We start from the raw sequence: 26,639 nt of genomic DNA, 5'->3' as shown, positions 1-26,639 counted from the left end.
TTAAGCAAGATCTGCAGCGTACAGCGCGTATGTTCTACGACTTCTAGGTGGATTTATGGACGTTTATTCACAACAGACATCAGAGAGGTGAAAGTGAAAGTCACAGTGAATCTAAAAATATATCCATGTAAGTTTGTTTGAACCTTGACTCATCTGTTCATTTCCCCTCATGCATTCAAAAGTAAAGGCTGCATATTTTCCAACATTTGGAGAATGTAAATAAAATTACACTTAACATTTAATTTTGTAATCATTATGGGAGGGTTGTGCTCTGGAGTATACTGAAAATTATTTGTCAATAAAGTTTCCATTTTATTTTGCCGATAGTTATATATGGAATTCAAAATCAAAATTTTAATTTTGTCATAAATTGTGTAAAAATAAAACATAAAATTTCAATTTGATTAAATGACTGCATTTTATTATTGGCAGCCATCGTCTTCCATAAACATCAGCAGTTTGTCCTTGCTTTGTTTTGTCACACTAGGCTTTCCTTCCTGCTATCAAATGTCAGCATTTGTCTCAGTGTAAAGCCTTGAATGCTTGCGTTTTGGGGTCATTTCCTGTTTTGGTTCAGACCACTTTCTTAATAAGACTCTGAGTCTGCAACAGATAGGACGGAGACTCACACTTCATTTATTTGGTATCGGCAAAGTTGAAATCTGGCACTGGTCTCATTTGGATTAACAACCGTGAACCAAATGCACAAAATGAGTCCTTGGAGCTTCAGTTAGTTGCAAAGATGACAAAGAAATCTCAATTAAAACCAAAATAGAAACGCTTTTTTGAAATTATCCTGTTAATAATCTGATGTGTTCACTTTTGTGATGTATAAAAGTGATTTTTCAGCCTAAAAAGCCAAATTCCTGTTTTTTCAGCAGCCTCTGCGGGTCGACTTTGAGCAGCATCCCTGTCATACTTGAGCCTGGGAAGAGTTCGTGTTGACCATGAGCCTCATCCAAAAAAACAGAGGGCTTAACTGCCAGAAAGCTCCATTCAGTCATTGTCTTTATCCGTCTGTCAGAAGACGACTGCTTGTTTTCTTCAAAATGCTTTGATCACTGTAGAAAGGGTCAGCCGTGCCTTTCCATGCCATTAACGGCCTGAATTCCCAAACTTAAAGTAATAAGTCTTCCATATCGAGGCCTCTTGCCATGTTTCTTCAGCCCTCCATCAAAGAAGGACTAGAATCTTTTTATTTCCATGGAAGCTCGTACAGCTGCATGTTGTTTTTGGTCCCATCCTGCAATCAGAGAGTTGTGGCTGACTTGACTTTGGATGAGAGGACCTGTCTGAACCTCCTCTTCAGCTCCTGCATGTTGGGAGATTTGGGCCTGGCCAGGTGGAGGCCTCCTCTTCTTTTCTCCCCATTCCCTCCTCCCAACGCCCGGATCACCTGGAAAGCAGAGACCACAGTGACTCGCTGAAATAAAACCAAGTCTGGGGGGACTATACACTTACTTTTTGTTACAACTAATCACAGGTATCTACTTGAAGAACAAGTGTCAGAAGTTTTAAAGCTGCGTTTAATGATTTTTGGCCACTTGGGGGCAGCAGAACAAGCTATAAACACAAGATTGATGAGTTTGACACCAAGTTTACACTCCTCTTTAGCTCTTTTTTGGTCTCCACCAAGTCTTGAGGGAAATATTAGCTGCCAAATGCTGCACTATGTTCACCAGCTAGCTGCTAACTTTGTCTGGGGACATAGTGTACAGTTGATTTATTAGATCTTTTTTGCTGAAATATTAGCCTGCATTGATTGGAAACGTGATTAATGGAAGCTGAGTTGAGGGCCAGAAAACCAAAACAATGGGCTCAAAGATGCTAAAATGGGTGGGTTTGTCACTACTAATAAGGTTTGAAGATTTGCTCTTTTGAAAGCCAGAAAAGGAAACACACAGTCTAAAAATGTAAGTGAAATGAGCCTCTGGGTAAAAACTCTTATTACTCCACAGGAAAAGCAAATATACAGAACAGACTTTTTCTGTCCAAAAAGACAAACATGTGGTATTTTTGTATGTTTTTGGTGACTCTGAGCATCAGTGGGAAATGGTGGGAAATCAGAGTTCCCACAGGAAGTGAAAACCCCTGAAAGTCTGATGGATTCAACAAGATATCTTTGTATGAAATGTCTTCATTAGACAAAAACAGCCAAAATGGCTTAACCCACCCTTAACCAACCAATAATTAACAACAGAAAGTCCCACCTCTTGACAGAGATGCAGGAAGGCGGCGTGGACTCCCTCGTGGTTCTCTCTGGCCGAGGCCTCAAAGTAAACCCCTCCTGCGAGCAGAGACACTTCCAGATCAGCGCTGCTCTTATCTGTCAGATAACGCTCAGCATTCCTCATTCATTAGGCAGCACGGAGGACACGGTGTAGAGGGAGACAGAAATATGTGTGTGTCCACACCGGGTATAATTGGACGGTACTTTCGGAGCTTGAATAAACAGCTGCCAGATGTATTTACAAATTGGCTACTGTGGGAAAAATTCGGTCTGCCGTGCTAGCTGCACGGTCTCTGATCGAGTTTCTGCACAAAAACAAAACATCGTCAAGCTTTTGAATGAGTCGAATGAGGGGAACGTGAGGATGGATAAATAAGTTAAAGTATCATGTAAAAACATCAGAAGAATGAGCAAGTACCAGTGACCCTGTGGAGAGGTCAAAAGAGAAAGAGTAAATGAGGAAAACGAGATGTGAGCAGGTCCACCAGACTGCATGAAGAAAACACCAAATTTTAAGGCACTTTCTCAGCTTTGAGTGATGGGATCGTACATGAGAGCATAATTTTCTGCACAGTTTCACATGAGAGATTTCTGGTTTTGTGTTCTTCCCACTAGCTTGAAGTGGGCGGCGGAGACCAGTGATGTCACACACTTCTGTGCACCAATCAGGATTTAGCAACATCTGACTGTTGGTGGGTCATGACACCTGGTAAAGCCAAAGCTGCACGGTCCTGATGATGTTTTTAAGGGTTAAACGCAATAATAGATCATAACTAAAATGGTTCTTTTTAAACTTGAATTATGAATGAATGAACTTGAGTTTAGTCTACTTTTTCATTAGAAGAAGAAGAAAAAGGAGAAGAAGAAGAGGAAGAGGAGGAGGATGTCCCACCTAGCGACGCTGCTAACGTCTCGCCTTCGTCTGCCGGCACTTGTCGGGCTCTGAGCAGGTCGCTCTTGTTGCCAACCTGCAGCAGATTACAGATTATAGGACAGATTATGTTAAGGGGATTAGGGTTAGTAGGTAACTGTTCTTGTCTGTTCTCGACCGGAGGGAAAGACTTTGGCGCTGCTAAACACTGAAGCAACTTTCCACTTAAAATGAAGCAGCCATTGATGTGACAGCATTGAATCAAACCACACAGCAGATTTAAACCTCCTCTACTGAACACATCACCAACATGTTGTTTAAATGGATGTTTTACACACACACTGACCAGTATAACAGGTATGTTTCCAGAGGGGTGAATGCGTCTGACATGTTGGTACAGCGGCTGGATGGTGCGGTAGCTGTTGTGGTCCGTGATGGAGAAAACCAGCACGTAGCCGTCGGCCCAGTAGATTGACCTGGAAGAGCAGTTACTGCACAGTTACTACAGGATATCACGTCCTAAGTTTTATTCATATTTAAGCAAATGAGTCCGACCTGTTGATCTGCTCCTGGCAGTACAGGCCCTCAGCATCATCCTGAAGACATACACAGATAAAAAATGGGTGTTTAGGGTTGCAGCTAACACCAGCATTAGTCTGTCAAATATCAGAAAACTGTAAAAATCACAGTTTCCCATAAGTACTGCAGTGACACAACTTTCACATACTTCACTATTTGCATGTTATACTTCTTTATAGTACTACTCCACTACACTTTGGACTTTTTTAACAAAAGTAACACTATCCTGTACCATTAATATTGGTTTAATGTTTTCCTGACATTGACCAAGTGGCTTTTGTTGAAAAAATGGCTGCAGAGGTGCCGTATCAGCAAAACACATGTTGGTTTCACCCAAAATGTCCACGGCCCTTTCAATGCATCATCCCGAGCAGGTCAAAGTGAGTGAGCAGGCGGTGGTTTTACTGAAAAGGCCCACTGCCAAGAGAAATGGCTGTTTACTGACCCACACCTGCTGGTTCAGAGCTCCAACCCTCCAGACCACCCTGCTGTCAGCTCAGGACTGGCCAACTCCTTTTGTCCACATGATTGTCAAGCAAATGATATTTTCTGTAATCAAGAGTTGAGAACGAGTTCGACTAAAGCTTTTCAAAATCTCTGGTGAAGCAGCTTTTAACCTCTCTGCCACCGCACACCAATTATTTCTGTCTAATCTCTGGAAGCACAGTCGTCCTGCCGGGAGGAACTTCCTCACCCTCCGTTATCTTCCCCGGTGGAGGAAATGAGCAGCTTCTGAGGCCTGCTTTTGTAAACAGGCCCGCCGGCGTGGAGCAGGGTGAGCCGTGTGGCACGTTGCGCTCATTATACTCATCATGGGCGAGGAGATGGTCCTGAGGTCACTTCCTATCACTTCAAATACATTCCTGAAACTGCTTTGAGATAAAAAAATTGGGACTTTTTGTAAGAAATTTGGGGGCTTTAATGAGTTCAGCTTTTAGATTGAACATTAAGCATCATAGGGCAACTTTTTTTTTAAACATTTTCTCACAGTTTATCAATTGAAGAGGCAAATGGATATATTTTAAATCCCACTGTACAAAATGGATGTTTGGCTCGAAGAGAAAACACCTTAGAAGTCTTGGCATCGCTGGTTTAACAACATGGTTAACTGCTAACATGCTAGCCATCTGTCAACCGGCAAACTATAAGCTACATAGCTCTCCAAGCTAACTTGCTAGCTGTCAGTTAGCAAGCAAATCATCTAGCATGTTAGCATCAGCATACTAACTAGCAGTGGGGTTGGTTTTGCTCTTGCGTAGTTGAGCACAAATTCCATTTCCTGTCTTGCTTGGACTGTAGGCCAAAAGCAAAGGCCGGTCTCGGACAGTCTACTAATCCCACAGGGAAGCTAACATGGTGACCCCTCACATATCAACCTCTTCTGCCTCTGTGATTACTTCCTTGTGCAGTAGTTAAATAACAACACACACTGAGGGCACAGTTTGTTAGGAAGGCATGTTTTGGCTGTTCTATTTGACTGCTGAGTGGCAGTTAGCAAAAAAGCTAAAAAAAAAAAAAAAAAAAAACTCAAGTAGAGGGTTGTCATTTGCATCCAGATGTTGTGTTCATAATGAAAGCTGTGTGATGGAAACATGACTGGTGTCTCTCTGCCTCCATATGTTACCTGGAGAGCGACACAGGGTGTATCCTGGATCTGAAGTGACACTTCCTCCCCATCCAGTGTGACCTTTCTGGAGTAGAGCGCTCCTGGGGAGAATGAAAGAGACAGGATGGACGGACGGATGGATGAATGGATCAATGGTGGGCTTTCTCTACAGCAGACTTTTGCAGTCAGTCGCTCACTGTGCTGAACGATTCTTACTTTATTAATGATGGATGGAGGGAAACTCACCAGTGTTTGCTTCATAATCCCCGATGAACCTCTTTGTTAGAAACCTGACAATCAGAGCTGAACAGAGACAAGGAAAGTCTGAATCAGGGAGGCAGAAAATGAATCCAAAGAGTGTAATGACAAAGGAAATAAACTCAAGATTGAATATTTTACTCTGAACCTGTGCTACAGTGTGCACGAAATCTAAAACCTGCATCCAGAGCTGCTGTTTGTTTGAAGACTTGCATAGCAGAGACATGAGTGAAACCAACAGGCCCAAAGTCTGAACTAAGACAATGATTCACCAATACTCAGAATCAGATGTTGCAATCATGCGTCATCTTATACTGTTAATGATTATCTCATCCAACTCTTGTTGTTTAGGATTCAGGACAAGGTTTGGCTTTTGTGGGTTCACTATCACTTAATTTATCCTTTAGGATCCCTGTTAGCTTCATCTCAGTAAGAGCGTTTCTTTGCATTGCTATTAAAGGATGACTCCACCGATTTAACACATTAAAGGGCCACTCCGGCGTTTCAGTGCTGCACATTCATAAAGATGAGGGACTCACAAGAGACAGTTTAAAAGAAGACTGGTCAAAATCAGAGCAGGAAGGGCTGAGATATCCTGATTTTTAGTCCCTTCATCCTGGTCCCTGAATCCTACATTTCCCAGAATGCAACTTGATTGCGCCTTTCATTAAATGCTGCCTCTCTGCTATGTCTTTCCAACTTTACATCCAACTATACTTCTCCTCCATTACATTCCAAAGGCAAATATATATAGCAGATATAGCTATTTGTTACCATACCATACCAAAAAAATATATGATTAACTTATATGTTAAAAGACTGAAAATTCAACAACACAAAAGTACATAAAATTCTTAGAATTAGCTCCACAGCAATTCTTCAATACAGCTAACACATCAATGCACTATTAACAATAGTAGAAATATGAAAAACATGTCATTCTGTGTACAAATTAGTGTTTGGTAATAAATAATATAATGAATGCAGGAGTTTTAGTTGTAGTTTTTACTTTGAGACATTTTCTACTTTGATTCAAGAAAAGGATCTGAATACATCCTGCACCACTGATTATAATGAATTAAAGCTAACATAAAAAAAAAAAATCATAAAAAAGGTAGATTATTTGAAAATGATGCACAGAAAATGCAAAATGTCTCCCCCTGCTGTTCAGGAGTAGTAGTGCCCTTCAAACATTTGCACTTCTTTCCTTCCATATTTTCCCACCTCTATTAGACAAATATACCACAAAGATATTTATGACAACAAGTTGCAGTAATCAGCTGTTATTCTCACACTGAAATGCATCAAAACTCCCTTTTCCACATTTTAATCCCTACAGCAGTTGAATTACAGTTCCTCTGTTTAAAAACTTCCTCATCCAGCTGACTTTTTCCCATTTTCCCTTCCTGTGAACGGCACCTATGATCCCTCCATCCATCCATACCGGTTTTCCCGACGTTGCTCGCCCCTAGCACCACAATCTTCACCGTCTTGTTGGGCACACAGTCCAGCAGGGGATACTCCGGTATGGGGACCAGCAGAAAGTTGCCAGACCCGCTGCTGCTGTTCATGGTTCCCGGTGCAGGGTCGCCAGTCAGCCGCATTTAGCTCCCCCTCTGCCCCCGGATCAGCTCTGAAATAACGCAGCCCAGCGAGCCCCTCCGCCCCGGGGAAATACTGCAATACTCCCTGAATGATCCTGCAGAGGCAGCACGGAGGGCTGAACTGTCTCCGGTCGAAGCCTCTACTTTACTCTTGGTCCTTCAAAATCAGAAAAAAAAACAGGTTTTCCTTTGCGTCAAAGTTCCAAAATTCCCAAATATTTCCAAAGTATTCCAGATCAGAGTTCTCCTCCACAGAAAAACTTCTGCAGGGCCATCATTTAAAAAAACTAATCACCAAACAGGTTTAATGATAAGACGCATCAATAAGAACAAAAAGAAGTGTTCTGGTTCGCACCGATTCCAGATGTTTGTGAGTGCCGACAGAGAGCACAGACAGAGGCTGAAGGAGGGGGGCAGACCTCGAACCATCCCCTCTGATATTCCCGTGAGACCGCTCTAAATTGGGCTCCTCTTCCCAGCCTTGACCCAGATATCATTAAGCTTCTTGGCGCTGATAAACATGGAAATGTAGATTTGTCACGTTGAAGCTATTAAACAAATTGGTCATATTGGACTGTACGTCCAGTACAAAAATTTAAATATTATTATTACACTTCAGTTTAGGCTTAACGTAGAGGAGGGAGAAAGAATCAATTCATCAGTCCATACTAAATAAGTATGGAAGGTCATTACTGCCAGGAAAAAAAAGTCCAGATAATTTTGATTGATTTTTTGCTTTAAATGTACATACCTGCTAATACATCTAAATAATAATAATAATAATAATAATAATAATAATAATAATAATAATAATGACTCAGTGTAAAGAGGAGATTTTGGTAATGACAAAATCATCAGATGAGACATTATGAGATGCTATGCAGAATATAATATTCTTGAGTTTATGGCTTATGGGACTCTGAAATTAGAGAGAAGTAAAAGAATAAGAATAAAAAAAAGAAATAGGATACTGTGTACTTTTGCTGAGGTAAATGTAGTAATAGCACAAAGTGTAAAAATACTAGTCAAGAAAATGTCATCTAGCCTATTCAAAATTCAACTTCAGTACAAATACAAGCATTACCAATAAAATAAAATCATAAGTAAGACATCTCTTGTGGCTAATTGACCAATTTACTAAAGACTGTAGAGTCGCCCTCTGCTGTTTTTTTATAGGTGGACAGCGACTCTTTATATTCCTTAATCCGGGTGGTGTTTGTTTTCAGTATCAGAGCTTTCTTCTCCTCCAAGAACAGTGGCATTTTTAATGCAGCTCCTGCAGACTCGCCGCATTACATGCATTACTCATTCTCCTATTTTATTAAAATACAAATGACACGCAAAAGAGGCCCCATGCCGTCAGCAACCCAAAGCACCGCCCGCCGATTCTAGCCCCATATTGAAATTGAACGAATCGAAGTTGTGCGTCGGCGACACTCCCTCACAGCTTCCACGGGCTGGACGGGAGGAAGCTGGTTAAAGTCAGATACAGCGAGCGATACCGGAAGCCATGTGTTTTACATTCAAAATAAGACACGTATAACCAGTGCATTTTTGACTTCAGTTCATTTTTTGGATCTTTCACGAGCATCATTGTCCCCCGAACAGAAATATTTTGTAGGGCGAAGAAAGTCACCAGTGGAAGCGTTGTGTGAGAAACGTTGACAATAAGAAAAAGACTAGATTAGGTAACAGATCACCACACTTTGACCAAATTCGTCAGAATTTCAGCTGTACTTCTAAATTAGATTCGAAGTTTTACGTTTTGAAAGTGTCAGTCAAATGTCAATTTTCATACGTGATTTTTTATTTTTATCTGTACACATTGGAGACTGTTAAAGTCCCAAAGTCCCAAAATTCTCCAATAGAAAAACTGAAGACACAAGGCATGAACTACACCTAGCTAGCCAATATTAGTTTATAACTATATATAAAAAAAACGAAAGAAAAAAAGAAACCTTAAATTAATATTAAAAAATATATATTTATTTATTCAGTATTATTTTGAAATAACAGGCCGGAAGTTGCGCGTGCTATTATGTGTGTCTTTACACTACTAGCGTTACGAGACAGGGGCAGAAGGCTCTCCCGGAACTCTGCAGCCGCATCGGCTCTGATAATTTCAACATCGGGGTTCGGTCCAACATGGCGGCTTACGGATGGAAATACTGATGACAGTCCGAAAGATCGCCTCGATTTGTACGATGGTAAGGAGCTGAGATTCGGCTTTGTCGCTTGGTGTTTGTGCGCAGCGCCTCTGTCCGGTGCCTGGGCTACTGAGCCAGTACGCTAAGCTAGCAGCTCTGCTAGCCTGTTTGCTAACCTCTCAGGGCAACATGATAATAACACACAGGGTTTCCAGAAAGTTGTACAGCTTAGCCTGTTAACAGCAGCTGCTCAGCCCCGCGTGTAGCGTCAGTTAGGTTAAAAACAGCGTGGTATTGTTCACAAAGCAAGCTTGTTTGACAGTTCATTAGCCAGCTGTGGTGTGCTTATAGTTTGTTTATGGGAGAAGGGCAGGGTTGACCAACGGGCGAAAACTAGCTAGCTTAGCCTGCTAGTCCGCGGTAGCCCTCAGTGGCTGTTGGGTCAAAGTTGTTTGCTCACTGGTCTTCCTGGTGAAAATCGGTATTACTACAGCTAGTTTTTCTAGTCGTTGCTCATAAAAGGCGAGTGAATAGCTAACCGTGTGTACGGGCATGGATTGTAAACACCTCATCCAGCTGACGTTGCTATCTCTAAATCTGTAACTGATGGAGAAATTCAGCATTTCCTGTCATGGGACCCTCCCTGAATGTTTCCTCTGGACGGACACTTGGCTAATATTTCAGGTTTTGGTTCTCTTTAACCTCGGCCAAACCCTTTGTGGAGTGAGGATTTGTGAGGGTAAATAAAAGTCAGTCCATTGAAAGCCAAGTGTGGCGCTCATGCTTCCTGTTTCTGTCCCACCTCCTCACGCTCTCATCGGCTTTAGGTTCACCGTGAAAGCCCCCTGCCCGGTACTGAGCTCCACACGTTTAATGCTTTTAAATAATTAAATCCCCAGCAGCCCTCTGCTCCTAAATGGCTTTTTAGAAGGCTTGGATAACATGAAACTTTATTGATCGTTGTTTAGGGATTCTGGGAGGTCAGAGGTCAGCCGTGGGGCGCCTTGCTCTGAGGCACATCGGCTTGAGCACAGATTCTCCCGCTGAAGGACGGCAACCTGTGCGCCAGGTTGCCAGAGACAGGCCAAGGTTAAAAAGGTCAGACGGCGTGACGCTGCTTGATGTGCGTTCGGTGTGACAGCTCCGTCTTTGTTTATCCTGAGGCAGACGGTGCAGCTTAAAGCCAGAAGATTAACTTCTGACTGTAACTTATCCCGTTTCCTCCCGCTGCACCTTTCAGGGCTGACAGACGGCCGGGCAGATGCCACAGAGAAGTCTGCTGCAGGCTTTTAATTTGCTGGCTGCTGCTGGTTTGTGTGTCTGCGTGTGCTGGTACACGCACAGCGCTTTCAAGACCACACACCAGGCCGAGCAACCGGTCCAGGCGTGAAGGCCGGGAGTCGTTGTTGTCCAGCGGCGACTGGACAAATCCTAACCGGGCTCGGCGCTGGCTGTGTCTGGCAGGTTTGCTCAGTGTGTTTGCCTCTTTGGCAGCCTACCAGTTGCTGCCCGGAAGGTATTTGTTTTTCAGAAAATCAATTTTGCTGGTGAAACCGTGAAAGTCACGGGCAGGGCAGCACAACCCAGAGCCGGACAGTTGCACTTCAGTAACTCTAACGCTGTTGATGTTTTCACAGAGGACACATGAAGTTAACGGTCAACGGGGACGTGGACCAAACTGGTTTACACATTTAGTGTTTGTGTCACTGTGGACGGTCGAATGAAGCTCTACAATCCCAGATAATATCCAGTCTCATAGGCCTTTATTTCCCAGCTCTGTGATCATGTTTATATCACAGCTTTGGCCTCTAAATTTGGGAAATACAGAATATTGGAATAGCAGATGATCTAACTCTTTGATTAAAGCTGGGAATCAAATCTCAGTACTTTTTAGTACCAGGTGAACTGGATCTGCACTGAGATCTGAAGCATAATCTCGTGTAATTATTCACTGATGAGATGAATCCCTAATTTAAATCTAAGTATGTTTAATTTTGGCAGATTTTTCAGATTTTATTTGTTCAATGTTAACAAAGGGCTGCTTTTTTCTGTTTTTGTCAAAGTAAGGTCTTTAAAGAGAAAAAGATGAATCTGCATGAACATTGAAGAATTAAAAGTCAAGTTCACGGTATTGTTTGCTAATTCTTTGATTTCATATCTCGAGGTTTTAAATCAGAATCTGTCCCAGCAGGAGGTCCATTGAGTAGCTGTTCAGGAGGTTTTTTCAGCAGGTGGACTTGTTCAGGTGTTCGTCTTTCTGAGCACTTTAAGGACTTCTTGTCGGTGTCGCCTTTAAAGTTGAGACTGAAAGTTTGTTCTTGGTTTACGAACAGCAGTACTCCTCTTCATGTGATCTCTCCTCTGGTATCGATGATGAACAGGATCACACTGATCAGTCAGCCGTCTGGACTCTCTGACGTCGGTGTGGACTGAGGTTTTCCAGCCGCCCTGCTTCACCTTCACCTCGACATCGTCTCTTCAAACACATTTTAATGGTGCCGTGTGTTCGCAGCACGTACTGGACAAACCTTTCTGCAGACAGATATTTGCCTTCCTCTCCGTTTGTTTTTGTGTGCACCGGCTTTGTTTACAGCCCGGCGCTGTTTGGACGCCGCGTTGCTCGATAAATAAGCCCGTTTGCTCGTCTCTTGTTGGCTTCGCACGGACCGCAGCGTGATGATGAGTAACATCAGCGTGCCTCCACTTATGTAGTCACTCACCCCTGAAGGAAAAGCTGCATCATCCTTATCATCATCATCATCATCATCACCGCCTCCCCTCTGCATCTCTCTCCTGCTTTAATGTAACAAACTCAGACATCCAGAAACAAAAGCTTTTATGATGACTGATGTTAAATTTCACAGCTTTCCTCAATAACACACTCGTCTTGGTCAGATTTTAGTCACGCTACGCCTGTTTATGAGTCACCCGGCAGAAAGACGGATACAGTTGGAAGCTGCAGTTGCTCTTATAGTAAAACAGAACCGCGCTTTCAGTGAGCTGCTTCAAACTGTGACGGCCAAGTTCTTGAGAACGATCCAGAAACCTGCTGCAGAAACTGTTTCGTGTTTGACATGTAACGCCTGTAGATCATCTGTGGTCATTTCAGCCTCTACAAGACAGATTTTCATTTTAAAATCATCCTTAAAGTCCTGCTTTTAAAAGTGTGATTTCACTGTGAAACACAGCTTCAACATCTGCAGTTTACAGCTTGGAGTCTTCGTTTAATCACTTTTGATCAAACTTGCACGCGAGTTAGGGCTGCAAAACATATTGAGATTATTCTGACTGACCAGAGGGATTTTCATTTTCACTGAAATAACAATTTCAGTGGAATCAGTGAGAGCTGCAGTGATTAGTCCGGAGTCTCAAAGGGAAGGATTTGCTGCTTTTCTTTGTCATTTCTGATAGTAAACGAGGAGTCTTTGTGTTTTGGACTGTGGGAAGTTGTGATTTCATGTTTTTTTTGACTCTGCACAGACTAAATGATCGATGATTTGTCAAAATAATCAGCAGATTTCATGTAGACAAGCTTTCTACACATTCACAAACTTTGATTTCTAATGCTGTTTTTTCCCTAAAAGATGATCTGCAGCCTCAGACTGTGACACATATTTTTCATTCCACAGACTCAAAATCTCTCTGACCTTTATTTAGTCTGCGTTTTAAAATCTAAAAGATCTCTCTGCAGAGTTCAGGCTTTCAAATCGTTACCTGAAGTAAACCTTCACTTTTTCTTGTCGGAGCAGTAAATGAACAGGAGTTCACCTGCCTGATGTCGTACCATCGGCTCTCCTCTCAGCTCGCTGGGGATGTTTTTAAACTCAGTTCATGGCCGAGTCATGAGAGGAAACTCAGATATTTTTGGGCACCGTTGGGTAATATAAGAAAATCAGGAAGTGGTTTTTAAGAACGCGTGCACCGTCCACATGTCGAGACATTCAGCTGATTGTGGCCTGATGCTGATAGACTCTGATGTTTCTCCTCTTATGTAACATGACTCTTCACCTGTATTGATAAACCTTTAAGCGGAATAATATCTAAGTGTAAAAAGGCAGAAACCATCCAGTTTGTCTGATTTCTTCCTGCACCAGAAATGAAACGACCTCACGTGTCGTCTTGTGAAATAATGTCGTTTTCAGCACAGGGATGCCCTTTAATTACCGTTAAAGTTACCAAACCTTCCCAGAGGAACACAGAGAGAACCAGAGTGTAGAACCAGGCGAGACGACGCAGGAAACACAGCTGACACAAACAGATGGTTGACAGTCCGGCAGAGCAGGAAAACAGAAAACAATGAGCAGGAAGCCGCAGACAAAGGAGGGTTTCTGACGCAGCGTTTCGCCCGAGATCATGACAATCAACATCAAATATGGTGAATAACGAGAAGAATCTCCAGATCATCCATTAACCGTTTCTCCTCTTCTTCTCCTCCTCCAGGGCGCCAATGCCTCTGCCTTGGAAAAGGAGATTGGACCGGAACAGTTTCCCGTTAATGAACACTACTTTGGATTGGTCAATGTAAGTGTCAGCGGAGAGAGCGCACAGCTGGAGCGCCGCCGCGTTCTTTCCCTCCGTCCCTCATTCTGTCTCTGCTTCTTCTTTCCAGTTCGGCAACACCTGCTACTGTAACTCAGTGCTGCAGGCGCTGTATTTCTGTCGACCGTTCAGGGAGAAGGTGTTGGCGTACAAGGTGAGTGATGAGAGAGGTGCCGGCGTTTCTGTCCTCGGGTTTGTGCGGCGGACTGGTGCTCAGACGTAAAGAACGCACTTAGAAAATACTGGATGTCACGCTTGAATGAAAGAGGATTGTGCTGCATTCAAGGACCAGACGCTCAGGTATTCAGCAGATGTTCTGTTTGAATGGAGCCGGCCTCAGACGCTGCTTAAGAGCGTTGCATTATGGGTCGTCTGCAGCTGGGTTTATGATGTAGCTTTGGAGTTAGTAGAGCTAAAGGAAAGCTGTAGTTTATTACAGCAACACTAGCTCAGAAAGAGCAAGAAAAATGAGTTTTGAGCCTGTCAGACAGCCGTGAACGAGCGTGTTGGTGAATACATCCTCAAATCAGGAAGTCTGATGGATGTTTGGCTCCTACTCTGACCACCTGCTTTTGTATCATCGTTTGTTTTCACTGTCTGATTACAAGAAATTACAAGAATCAGCGGCCGGAGCAACAGAAATGACACCAAAGCTGAGATAAATTGTAGTTTGACCAGTTTAAGGTAGCTCCTGAACACTTGTGTAGCACACCTGAAACGTCTGCGTGTTGCTAACGATTCAACACAAAGAAAAGACATTTGCGAGTGTTCGTCAAATGGTGAATTTACTGTGTGTTGCCCTTTGATTGGAGGTATTTCCTGCTTCAGAAAAGGCTCCTGGACTGAGGGCCCCCACCTTATATTTGAGCCACACTTCAGGAGGGAGTGTTCATTTATCTGGTGTTTAATTACCTGAAGAGAGAGACGTCCTCCTTTAGAGTCCTCTTCAGTTACCTCTCACCCTGATTCATGAGTTAAATATAAAGTCATAGCTCATCCATATCACCGTGTGTGTGTGTGTGTTATGGGTTCGTGGTATCAGTCCAATAGATTAGATAAAGTGTCAGCGCTCAGGCTGGATGTGGCCTCGCCTCACCTGTGCTTTCTAGTCAACAGGTGTGTGTCCTCCTGTGGTTTCAGGTGCAGCCGCGTCGGAAGGAGTCCCTCCTCACCTGTCTGGCCGACCTGTTCAACAGCATCGCAACGCAGAAGAAGAAGGTCGGAGTCATCCCACCCAAGAAATTCATCTCGCGGCTGAGGAAAGAAAATGGTGGGTGTGGTTAGAGCACGACGGCGCAGGTTAACGGGCTGAAACCTTCAAATTAAAACGCTCAAACTCATGACTTCCTGGATTTGTCCACGTAGCAACACCAGGTGTGCACGAGTGTAAAACCTGAAACACTCTCTCATCAGTTCTTTGAGCAGACTCACAGATGAGTCCACAGATTGTCGAGGGAGGAAGGAGAATCAAACCGAGGCCGGGGAGGGTAATCTCAGCCGAGACGCTCGTCTCACAGCTGAGGAAATAAAGCCGTCAGCCAAATCCTGGAGCGGATGAAAAAGAAGCGGACATTTTAATTGGCTGTATTTCTCCTCGCCAGCACATGCTGATGTTGTTTATTTTCTGTTCTCGCGCTCCTCAACGCGTCTTCCTCCGCCGTCTGTCTCTTCGTTTACATCAGGGGTCGTCGACTTCGTTCATCCGAAGGACAGAATGCTTCAAAGCAGACACTGAGAGGGCCGGACTTTCAAAGAAATTACAGAATTAGCCTTTTATTTTCCAGTATTTTAATAATTTAAAGGTATTTTTGAGCCTTCGTCAGAGTGAACAGACTCCATACAAACCCCACAGTTCAATCGGAGTCCCGATCTCAACAAAAGCTCCTCTTCAGGATGCAGAAAGCAAAGAAAAGAGGTTCAAAACAACATTTGGTCAACAGAAATTATCCACAGTGACGCCTCTTACGTCTCATAGACAAGCTCAGTGATTGTCCAGCTCCTCCAGTCGCCTCCTGCGGTCCGGCCGGGGCTGCTGTCGGCTCCGCGGGGTTTGATGGAGGCTCCACGGAGTAGAGAGCATGATTCTGTTGTTGAGCTATGAATTATGGGCTTTTTGGCTCATTGGAGGCGAGTGTAAGACCGCTGTCAGGACACACTGGACCCCTTCCGTTGCTGGCGAGGATGTTTCCCACGGGCTCGCCAGCCGTTCCTCCTCTGATTTACATCCTTCTCTGTATCCCTCTGCATATTTTTAGTTTTCCCAGGCTGTATTTCTGTCTCACCACGTATTTCTGTCTTCCTGCATCTGTCCCCCGCAGAGCTGTTTGACAACTACATGCAGCAGGACGCCCACGAGTTCCTCAACTACCTCCTCAACACCATTGCAGACCTGCTCCAGGAGGAGAAGAGCCAGGAGCGCCAGCAGAACGGAAAACTGGTGCAGAATGGCGGAGGGGGAGGAGGAGGAGGAGGAGGAGGAGGAGGGAGCGAAGGAGGAGGAGAAGGCGAAGGGGGAAAGGAGACACAACAGACTTGGGTCCATGAGATCTTCCAGGGAACACTGACCAATGAGACGCGCTGCCTCAACTGTGAAGCCGTAAGTGAGGAAGACGTCTCACGGCACAAAGACAACGTATTTAATGTTTGACCTCTGTTTGACCTCAGCCAAACACCTGTTTGAACGTCCCACAGGTGAACAGGCTGACAGGTAACAGGTGAGAGTATCATGAGAGAGACGTCCTGAATACAAACACGTGATTTGTTTGTAAACAAGAAAACTCCACAGGGCGCCTTTAACCTTCCACATCATAACAGGTGTTCACCATCTGTTCCTCACAGAAACACACAGAAACCGTCTTTTGTCCCGTGAGTAAGACAAACCATGTGACCTCTCTCGCAGGTGAGCAGTAAAGACGAGGACTTCCTGGACCTGTCGGTGGACGTGGAGCAGAACACCTCCATCACACACTGTCTCAGGTAACAGGTGGTCTCATCACTCATCCACGAAAAGCCTGTTCAGCTCACCTGAGGTGGAAAGACATGGAGACATGGGGTGTGTGTGTGTGTGTGTGTGTGTGTGTGTGTGTGTGTGTGTGTGTGTGTGTGTGTGTGTGTGTGTGTGTCTCTTCAACAGGGGCTTCAGCAACACAGAGACTTTATGTAGTGAATACAAATACTACTGTGAGCAGTGTCGCAGCAAACAGGAAGCCCAGAAAAGGTGAGTGACATCATCAGCTGGTCGCTTTTGTTTTCCATTTAGAATCTGACTCTGTCTCTTTTTCTTTCTTTCTTTCTGTGTCTTTCTTTTTCCTTTTTGTCTTTCTGTCTTTCCTCCGTTCTGTTCTTTATTTAGACGTCACCTTGATGAAAACAGTATTTTATCATAAAATTCTTATATTGTGATGTTGCACAGTCGTCTGATCTAAATGAATAATTGGTTGAGTTCTACCGAAACGTGCTGTTTAATTAAACACTGTTAATTGTGATCATGGGAACATTAATTTCATCCTCTCCGACCATGAGACCGATCATGGCATCATGTTTCAGTGGGCTGGTTTTGTGGAGGTTTCAGACAGTTCAGGCAGTTCAAGCAGCCCCCCCCCCCCCAGTCTGCTGTGTTTGAGCTCCACTAAGTGCATCGAGTAGATCCATTAGCCTGAAAGGGCCACGCTGTCACCGGCGGCTGCACCTCGCATCAGCGCTGAGGAACGAGGGCCGCACAGGGCGTCTGAGAACACTCCTGGTTGAGAACAGGGAGTCTTTTCTCCAGGATGCGTCACCCTCGCCGTCTGACCTCCGCTGACCTTTTAGAAGCCATCCTCCTCTTTTAAGATAAAAAAAAACAAAACCTCTGTGTGTGTCTCCGTCAGGATGAGGGTGAAGAAGCTGCCCATGATCCTCGCCCTCCACCTGAAGCGCTTTAAATACATGGACCAGCTGCACCGCTACACCAAACTGTCCTACCGCGTCGTCTTCCCCCTGGAGCTCCGCCTCTTCAACACGTCCGGGGACGCCACCAACCCCGACCGCATGTACGACCTGGTGGCCGTCGTTGTACACTGTGGCAGGTAGGAGCTCCGTCCCACCGGGTTCCTGTGATGTCAAACCTCAGACCTCCTCCTCTAAACAGCATCATGTTGAGGCAGCTCCAAAAACCCTCATCAGTGATACGTGATGGGCAGTATTGATACGTTATCTACGTTATGCTTGAGGGTTTTGTTGATCTCACTGAACTTCTGACTCACTTCATAACTGTGTAACGTTTCACGGCTGCAGGCTGCTGGATGCTGAGCGTTAACGAGGCAAACGTTAATATGTGTCACATAGTATTACTGCAGAAGTGTTTCATCTTTATCTGTTCTTCTTACCTCCGTCCACAGTAGAACTACACAACACACACGTTGTTTGAATAAACTTTATTGTCAGTAGACAAAACCGACAGCTGTCAATCTGTCTCTGCAGCGGTCCCAACCGAGGACACTACATCACCATCGTCAAGAGCCACGGCTTCTGGCTGCTGTTTGACGACGACATCGTAGAGGTGAGACTTCTTATTCTCTTTCTGATTGACAGCCGCGTCCTCGGGGTTCATTTCAGCACATAGTCAAATGATCCTGTACAAACACACAGATTCTCAGAGCTGAAGCTAAACATTTAGCTTTAGTTTTCTTAGCTCAACGAGACAACCGCTGTGATAAAAGACTGAAATAAATCAACCAATTAAGAGATGTGACAGAGCAGACTTCCTGATGTTTCACCTCCATGAGAAGCAGATGACCAGTGTAAACAGCTTTAATGTGAAGCATCCTCACGGCTGACTGTCATGTCGTCCCCGTCGGCCGTCCAGTTTCCCACCTTGTTCTAACCAGACAGGAATTCCAACCAGCCGTCCTTCCAGACTCTGTAGATCCTGGCGCTCTGAATGTTGTGTCTGGATTTCCTGCGGCGGCCTGACCCACATACCTTGGCTAAATGATGAGGAGTTAAGGCGGCCTTTGACGGTCGGGAAAACACAGGTGTTAATAAAGGAGGACTGGAAGGAGACGACAGGGGAAAGAAAACAGGAAAGTGGCGTCAGGTCGGAGCGCCGGATTAGCCCGTTCAACTCGTCCCTGCTTTGAAACATTCTTCATCTCAATTATGCAGTTTTAAACCAGGCGTCAGTGTGATGAGGAAGACCTGGACAGCACATAGTGTTCAGAAAATCCAAAATATGCCGCTCGGCCGGCTCCAGCCCCTCATTCTTCTTCTTCTGATTTTTACAATCTGCGAGCGGGTGACGCTGATGTGGAGCTTCTGTTGATCCTCTGCAGCCTCTGCTTAGTGACAGGAAAAAACATGGCAGCCTACGTACAAATGTCTGATGGCGCTCAGCTAACACTTTCAGTAGCAGCCAAAGACGAAACAGCCGCAGGACAAAAGTGACGATGACGTGATGATTTCTCGATCCGAGCAGGGAAATCTAACAGCCTCTCAGACCCTCCGACATATGCAAAGTATATGAAACCAGAAGTGCAGCTTTACTGGTGCAGCGTTAGCCAGAAGCATGATGTAGCTCCTCAGTCACTGGCAGTCAACCACATCAGACGGCGGCCAAAGCCTCGGCGTGCCGCTGGGCCTCAGCTGCAGCCCAGTAACCTCTCAGTTTGTTATTTTTCTTTCCTCGTGCCAGAAAAAAGAACGCCGTGCCACAGCAATCAAGCTATCAGCGGTTAACTGAGCGTGCAGCCATGACGGTTAAACGTTCCAGGGTTCGTGAGGTATAAACTGTGTTAGAGACACGTGTACAAACAGGCTTCTAGAGGGAACCCAAAAGAAGCTGCTGTAGATGCTTTGCAAGTTCAGCTCAATTGAAGTCTCTCTGCTAACAAGGAATCTGAATAAATGAAGCAAACCAATTGAACACTGTCGCAGTTTGCACATTATTTACTATTAATCCTCCGACCACCTTCCAAAAAGACGACCACTTATTGCCTTTTGCCAACATTTTGAAACGCACGCTTCACTGTTTTAATGTATTTTTCCCCGTTGACTTCCAGCCGACTCTCGAAACTTGATCCTGAGTCTGCCTTCATTTTGTCATCGTGGAGAAATGCAGTCTAAGTGCTCATCGGCTGCGTTACATCACAGCGATGTCGTAACGTGGACAGAAATCAATGCAGGCTTGTTGTTCGCTCTAATGTCATTAATGGAAGTCAACGGTAGAAAAACACTCAAAGTGTAAATCAGCATTCGTTATGGAAAGAGGAAGTGAGTTGTAGTAAATGGGTTAAAATCTGATCTTTGATTGGTCCTCCTTCCTGATCCAGTGTGGCTCCAGTTCAGTCGTAGTTTGGCCCAATTAAACATCCACTGAATGTTCTCATTTGGCCAATTAAAATGGTTTATTTTACTTCAAGTCGCCCTGCTGTTTGAATACAGAGGAAACACGAAGGACTGATGTTTAAAACTCATCCAGAGTGTTTTTCCACTACGATGGGAAGGAGGCCACTGGAACATCTGGTCTGGTGGAGGGAAACTGGCCGAGGTCTGTCAGAATCCGCTGAGTTTGCAGAGCAGAAACTCTAACTTATCATTCTTTACGGTTTGTGGAGATTTACTCTCCCCGTGTGCCTCGCCGGCTTCTCGCTTTCGCTCTCTCCCTCAAATGCGTCTCTTTACTTCTTATAAGTTATATCTCCTGTTTTCACCACCAGTATATTTCATACACTGTCTGCTTCCAGCCACTTTCCGTCTGCACCAAATGAAAAACAGTCGTCAGGAAGGAGTCTCTAGATATTCACCACTTACTGGTTAACATGCTGGATTTTAAATGGAGATTTGGTCGTGAGTGTTACACAACACAGCTCAGCAGCGAACCGAAGGGACGGATCTTATGTCGTCCTCAAAGACCCGTCATGTCTTCAGGTCATCCTTATGTATAGGCTGTGGAAAAAAACAAAAAAAAACAGTCTGAGAGCTGCTGTTGAAGTGCCGGAGGACGTTTTGTGATATGATTTAAGACGATCTAGTTAAAATCTTGATCAGAAAACAAGTGAGAAATCCACACGTTTAGCTCAAAATGAACAAAAAACAACTGAATGCTTCTGTTGTTTTTGCAGTAAACATCTTTTCATGTGCAGTTCAGAACAATTCAGGAATAATGAGAATAAATCAGGTTTATTTTAGGATGGGTTTTACTTAAAGGAACAGTTCAACAGTTTTGGCAAATACGTTTATCTGCTTTCTCTGAAACGTCCTCTAGAACCTCAAGTCCAGTCGCCCGGAAAGCACTTTGAATCATCCCCAAAATGTCGATGAAGCACAGCTGCCGTCAAACTGTCTGCAGAAAGTCGTAGAACGCCGCGTGTCTAAACCAACCATTCATCTTCTTTCCTTGTAGAAAATTGACGCCCAGGCGATCGAGGAGTTCTACGGACTGACGTCGGACATTTCCAAGAACTCTGAGTCAGGATACATCCTGTTCTACCAGTCCAGAGACTGAACCAGCCAGCGGTAAAACCCCAACAGACTGTCACTCAACAGAGGGGGAGGCGCTTATGGCCGCCGCCGGCTCCGCCCAGTACGCTCACATAAGTATCCAGGCTTTATTCCCTGTAGGCGGAGCTTTGCACTGGAGCGCCACTCGGATCGGTTGAGACGTGTTCAGGTCGCATGCCAGCCTCCTGGATTCAAAACCTCTGAGCCCACACTGCAAAAAAAGCACCTTAACAAAACAAGATGGCCGAATCCGTAACACTCGCTTTGCACTGGGGCATCAGCGGGGAAGACTGAGTAACGCCAATCCAAGAGGCTGTCATCGCCGTGTGCACAGCGGTCCGTTTGGGAGGTAAAAGCAGTTTGAGACGACGCAGAGTAACCAATCAGCTGTTTCGAACGAGACGCTTAAGCAACTTCTGATTGTAATCCTCCTCATCATGGTAACCATCAGTGTTGGCACAGTCCTCTTAAGCGTTTTTTGTGTGCATATTATACCGTGCTAAATTAGCTTTTATGCTAACACACAGGTACCGTGCGTTCACCCCAGAAAACTCCCCAAAGAAATCATTCCGGAGACAGACACTAATATCTGACGTCCCGCCTGCCACAACAGAACCACTGACACAACCTTTACGGATCGAATGACGTGGACGCGTTAGCAAACGCAGCGCGCCGCCGCTAGTTTGCAGTGTTTGTGCCGTGAAGTGGTGCTAATGACATAGTGTTAAAAGGCAGAGCGTGACATGAAAACCAGCTACCAGAGAGATGTTGACGAATCGGACAGAGGGGCTCATTATTTTTAGTTTTTACGCAAGAAAATAAAATCCAACAACTTAAATTTAAAGAACAAGAAAATTGGAAAAATCTGATTTGAGTTTTCTCCATTAAAGCTTGTCTCGTTTTAAAAATCTACGCAATTTTCAGGCAAAAATGGTGAAAGACCAAACAACGAGCCCTGAAGTTCACCAACACCCCAGTTATAAACGGCTAGCTAGCTGAGCGAAGGTTTCGCTTTGAACGTTACCGGTGGGTCGTGCCACAGCAGGAAAACTCGACGAGGGAAGACATTGAACGAAGAGCGTCTAACAGCATAAGCTAACTTTGTTTTTTAGGCCGCCTTTTTTGTGGTTTTGACGACAAGCACAGTCTCCTTTGCAGTTTGCTTTCAAATGTTTGTGTTTTAACATTTTGACTTTTGTAAAATGCCAGAATATGCACATTTGTACCATTTTTAAAGGGACTCACACACACAAAAAAACAGCTTTTTTAAGTCGGTTCAGACTTCCAAACTGTCACACTACGTTCAGGCTGAATGTCTTCGTCCGTCTCGTCCTTTTCGTTCCTCAGCGAACTCTGACACCCGCTTACATACGCCTCGTAATATAAGCCACCAATCACGCGCTGGCAGATCAACTCTGGCTCGAATGTTTCTCCTGCAGCTGCAGCTACGTAACATGTTTTTCACTCCACGACGTTAAACTGGAGCCCTCTGTAAAGCCGGGCGATGCTAACAGTGTGCTAACAGTCAGCTGTCCGTCGACGGCTCAGGATATTAAATACAAAGAGACTCAGACCGTATCTTTAAAATCTAAACTTCTGATTTAACGTTTGAAGAATTTAGGATTTTCTGAAGTTGTTTAACAAATGAAAATGAGCAACATTTACAGCTACTTCAATTAGACGCTGCTTTTCTTGATCTCCTTTAGAGGCTGATTTTGGAAATTTTGAGACTAATAAAACATTAATTTAAAATAATTAGTGGCAGACGAACCATAAACACATTTTGTCAGCTGCTTAGAAACTGTACTGCCCAAACGCTTGTAGTAGCCAGCCCTTTAAGGTAAAACAGTTGTTTTCATTATCATTTTTTCACCAATAAATATTCAGTTTACAGTGACGGAGCGGAACATCGCAGCCTCTAATTCGAGCAGCAAGACTTTTTTTTGCCTGATAAATAAATCGCATGCATAACTGAGGTAAAAGATGCTTTCAGTCGAGTTTTAAGTGTGCTGTGGTGAAGAGAAACATTTTGAAGCCTGTACTCGTTCTGACCTCTGCGTTGTTTTCGTTTTACGCACAAACAAACCAAATGAAGGCTTGTTGGTTTCATATTGTTTAAGCTTGTTTTACACTGCCAAGCTCCACCCGACTGGGCTGTCCCAGATCAACAAGTGAGCTCACCTCGTCACTCTGCAGCAGATGGAGGGCGGGTGGAAACGTGCCGTCGGCAGCCTTGAAGGTGTTGATGTTCTCCGGCGGTCGAGCGTCTCGGCGGCGGGCCAGTATTAACTGAATGTTAAAATGTACAGTGACATTAAAATAGGGCTGCTTAACCTGTAAAACATCGTGTGGAGTTCGGCTCAATAATCCCGAGTTTGCTCCTGCTAAAACAAGGAAAGCACTTTTAACAGCATCACCTTGTGACAAAAATACTTTATTCTGAAAGTCCTCACTTCCTTTCAAGTCTTTTGAGTAATGGAGGTCAGAGTGATGTGGGGTTCAGATATCTCGCGGTTAGCTGGCAGCGTTTTCACGCCACGACGTGATCTACGACACATGTAAGCTCGTATCTGATTGGCTACCGTCCTCTGCAGCCGCACGCGGGGATGAAGTCGGCTTTAACACAGCTGTAGTCCTGATCCAGGACCAGGTCTTGTCATGAATCCTAGCCCTGCTTTGCTGTTTACTGGCAGTTCAGTCGCTGAACGGCTCGTTAACTTTGTTTTGTGAAGAATCTTTAAGCCGTCAGACAAAAATGCAAAGAAACAACATTAAACAGACAAAATTTAGAATCAGCCGTGACTCAGGAGGGTTTCTGGCCTTTGTGGACCCGAGCTGGGTGACGTTAGCACACTGCCAGCAAGCCGAGCCATATCCAAACTCACGGCATGTCCTCTGTCGTATTTAGCCGTTAAAACCTGTTATTATAACCACAAACGTGCAAGTTCAAGTTCATTCACTCGGTCAAAACGTGGTGAACGACTGACGGAAAGGAAGCGACTTCAGATGACGGGTCGCCAACGCTCCCCTTCACTCACTGAGACTTGAACTGTTTCCTCTCCCTGTCCGTGCTGCTCTTAAACTCAAGTAACGTGAAAGGAAACTGAATCTGTCGGGGGGCGTCGAGCCGCTTCATTTGCATCAGTTACACAAGTTTTAAAAGTCAGAGGAAGTAGTTTATGGTTGCAAAGGAGTGGAAAGGCAGAGGACACTGTGGACTCCTGAGAGTCGCATTCAATGGCGTGTTCCCATTTTAAGAAAAAAGCACAAAATCACATTATTGTGTTGATAAAAGTCCACAGATTGAGTTAAAAATCTCATTTCATGGAAATAACTAGTCCCCAACAATGTAAATGTCATCATCAACGAGACTGCTCGAAAGGCTCTTTTTTTATTTAAATACTATTAATATTAATATTCTGAATGTTTATGTTATCTTCTTTTTCTTAGACGTTTCACTCTTTTTTTGATATATTTCACTAATTTGAATTTGGTCTACCGCTCTGTTGTAGGCAGCTTTGGATATTTTAAAGATTACTTTGGTCTCATTGGGGAGTGTGTGACGAGAGATGCCGACGTGTACATAAATACAGATGTTATTATTGGAATATAAATATCGCTTGAAGTAATCAGCAGAAAATGTTAGTTGACGTTAGATCCCAAAATATTTTTTTTCTGATAATGAATCGATGCGCCTGGGCTTTGAAACGTCCCACTAATCCGGCGTCCCAGGCAGCCGAAAACCAACCAAAGCTCACATTGTCTGACCGGCCACAGTATAAATTATAATTATAATAATAAACAAACCACAAAACTCCCAGATTTCATGAAGTTGTCCAAACAAGAAACTGCTGTGCAGAGAATAGCTGACTATGAACTGTTCTGTGTGTCGCTGTTTTAAAGGAAAAATCCACTTTCAACTTCGAGAACAAGTTTTTCTTTTGGTCTCGCAGTCGATTTAATGATTTGGTGTTTTTCCTGTGAAGAGCACGAAAAGACAACGAAGGTGCACATATTAACCATTAACTGGCTGGTCATTAGCATGCATGCTAGCACCTTGTAGGCTGTTTATTAGTCATTATCTAATGTATTAATGGCTTATTTTGAGGGTTATTAAGAGCATATTTCATGAACAACAGCTTCTTTGTTATTATTAGAGGTTCTTGAAGGAAAGCTGGTGCTATGCTGCTAATATGCATGCTAATAAGCAGCTAGTTCATGGAGAACATGTGAAGCTTAAATACTCAGCTTAAATACTTCAACCTACTCATGCAAATACTCAATGTTGTGATTATTTACCCAATCAGTGTTTACGGCACTGTTGATTTGTTTTATAATTTAAAATATGATGTCGTCTGCAAAGAAGAAGAGCGTCTTTGTCTTTTCTGAGGGCTTATGGGAAATAACTCATCAAATATCAAAAACTGACGTCTGCCGGTGGATTTTTCCTTTGACAGCATAAGTCGTTCTGTCCTCTGAAATGTCCCTCCAGGGCTTCGGTTGTTCACATCACTCCCACTTTTTCAGACTCACCAAGAATGTAAATGTTTTGAAGCCGGTGTGTGACGGGCGAACGGTGACTGAATGTGTCATTAACACTCCGATATTGTACGTTGCAACCAGTGTGCAAAGCGACAGCAGCCTCACGGACACGAACGAATTATTAACGACGCCCGAGACGACAGATCGCCTTCAGGAAACCTTCAAACTCCTTCATTTGTGTCTCTGAAATTCAACTTTAGGAACGTAAATTATGTTTTTATGCATTGATTTGCATCAAATTGTCCATTATGGAGAAAAGAGAAAGATTTGGCGGTAAAGATGGCGGCGGTTGAGTCTCTGAAAGGTTCACCTTTCAGTGCTTTGACCTGGTTTTTGTGGTCGACGTTTAATTGGCGAATCCGCCTGCGGTTGGTCGTTCTGTGGGAGCTGCTGCCGCTGCACAAGCTGCTGTCTGAAGTTCACGTAGATGCAGCGAAGTTTGGGGATGACGACGTCCAAACTGTTTGAAATAAAACACAAACTGGTTTTGAAGATGGAATAATCCACCGTCTCCTGTGTTTTCTGGTTCAGTTTGTGGTGAAACGGATAGTTTGGGAGATTTGGGCGGGGCTTAGATGTGATGACAGCTCAAAAACAACAAGCTAACACGAGGTTAGCATTATGTTCTTTGCTCTTCACTGACTGAAGAGCAAAGAACATCACTGAAGGTTTTTCTCCATGGAGATGATCTTTTACTCTTCTATAGTTCTTTGATCTGATTGGTTGACGTTAGCCTGTGACAGATGGTTTGTCCAATCACCTGCCACAGATCTTTTAAGAACGC

The 26,639-nt window shown here is 44.1% G+C and overlaps 2 protein-coding genes across 2 annotated transcripts; one reads left to right on the top strand and one right to left on the bottom strand.

Moving 5' to 3' along the window:
* Nucleotides 1-613: 613 nt before the first annotated feature.
* rasl11a (RAS-like, family 11, member A) lies at nt 614-15,035 on the bottom strand. The gene is made up of 9 exons (XM_076725195.1): nt 14,931-15,035; nt 6,989-7,305; nt 5,533-5,589; nt 5,305-5,387; nt 3,657-3,697; nt 3,448-3,577; nt 3,123-3,198; nt 2,211-2,287; nt 614-1,396 (listed from the first exon to the last, which is right to left on the bottom strand). Exons 2-9 carry the CDS (start codon nt 7,146-7,148, stop codon nt 1,250-1,252), a joined length of 771 nt encoding a protein of 256 aa, XP_076581310.1. The 5' UTR covers nt 7,149-7,305; nt 14,931-15,035; the 3' UTR covers nt 614-1,249.
* Nucleotides 9,189-26,347, top strand: usp12b (ubiquitin specific peptidase 12b). Its single transcript, XM_076725194.1, has 10 exons — nt 9,189-9,355; nt 13,736-13,816; nt 13,905-13,988; nt 14,975-15,104; nt 16,153-16,430; nt 16,734-16,810; nt 16,968-17,051; nt 17,704-17,901; nt 18,296-18,374; nt 21,216-26,347. Exons 1-10 carry the CDS (start codon nt 9,308-9,310, stop codon nt 21,315-21,317), a joined length of 1,161 nt encoding a protein of 386 aa, XP_076581309.1. The 5' UTR covers nt 9,189-9,307; the 3' UTR covers nt 21,318-26,347.
* Nucleotides 26,348-26,639: the final 292 nt, after the last annotated feature.

The sequence above is a fragment of the Chaetodon auriga genome, chromosome 24 (genome assembly GCF_051107435.1).
Source record: "Chaetodon auriga isolate fChaAug3 chromosome 24, fChaAug3.hap1, whole genome shotgun sequence".
In the NCBI taxonomy this organism is placed as follows: Eukaryota; Metazoa; Chordata; class Actinopteri; order Chaetodontiformes; family Chaetodontidae; genus Chaetodon; species Chaetodon auriga.
This window is presented reverse-complemented; position numbering and strand designations above follow the sequence as displayed.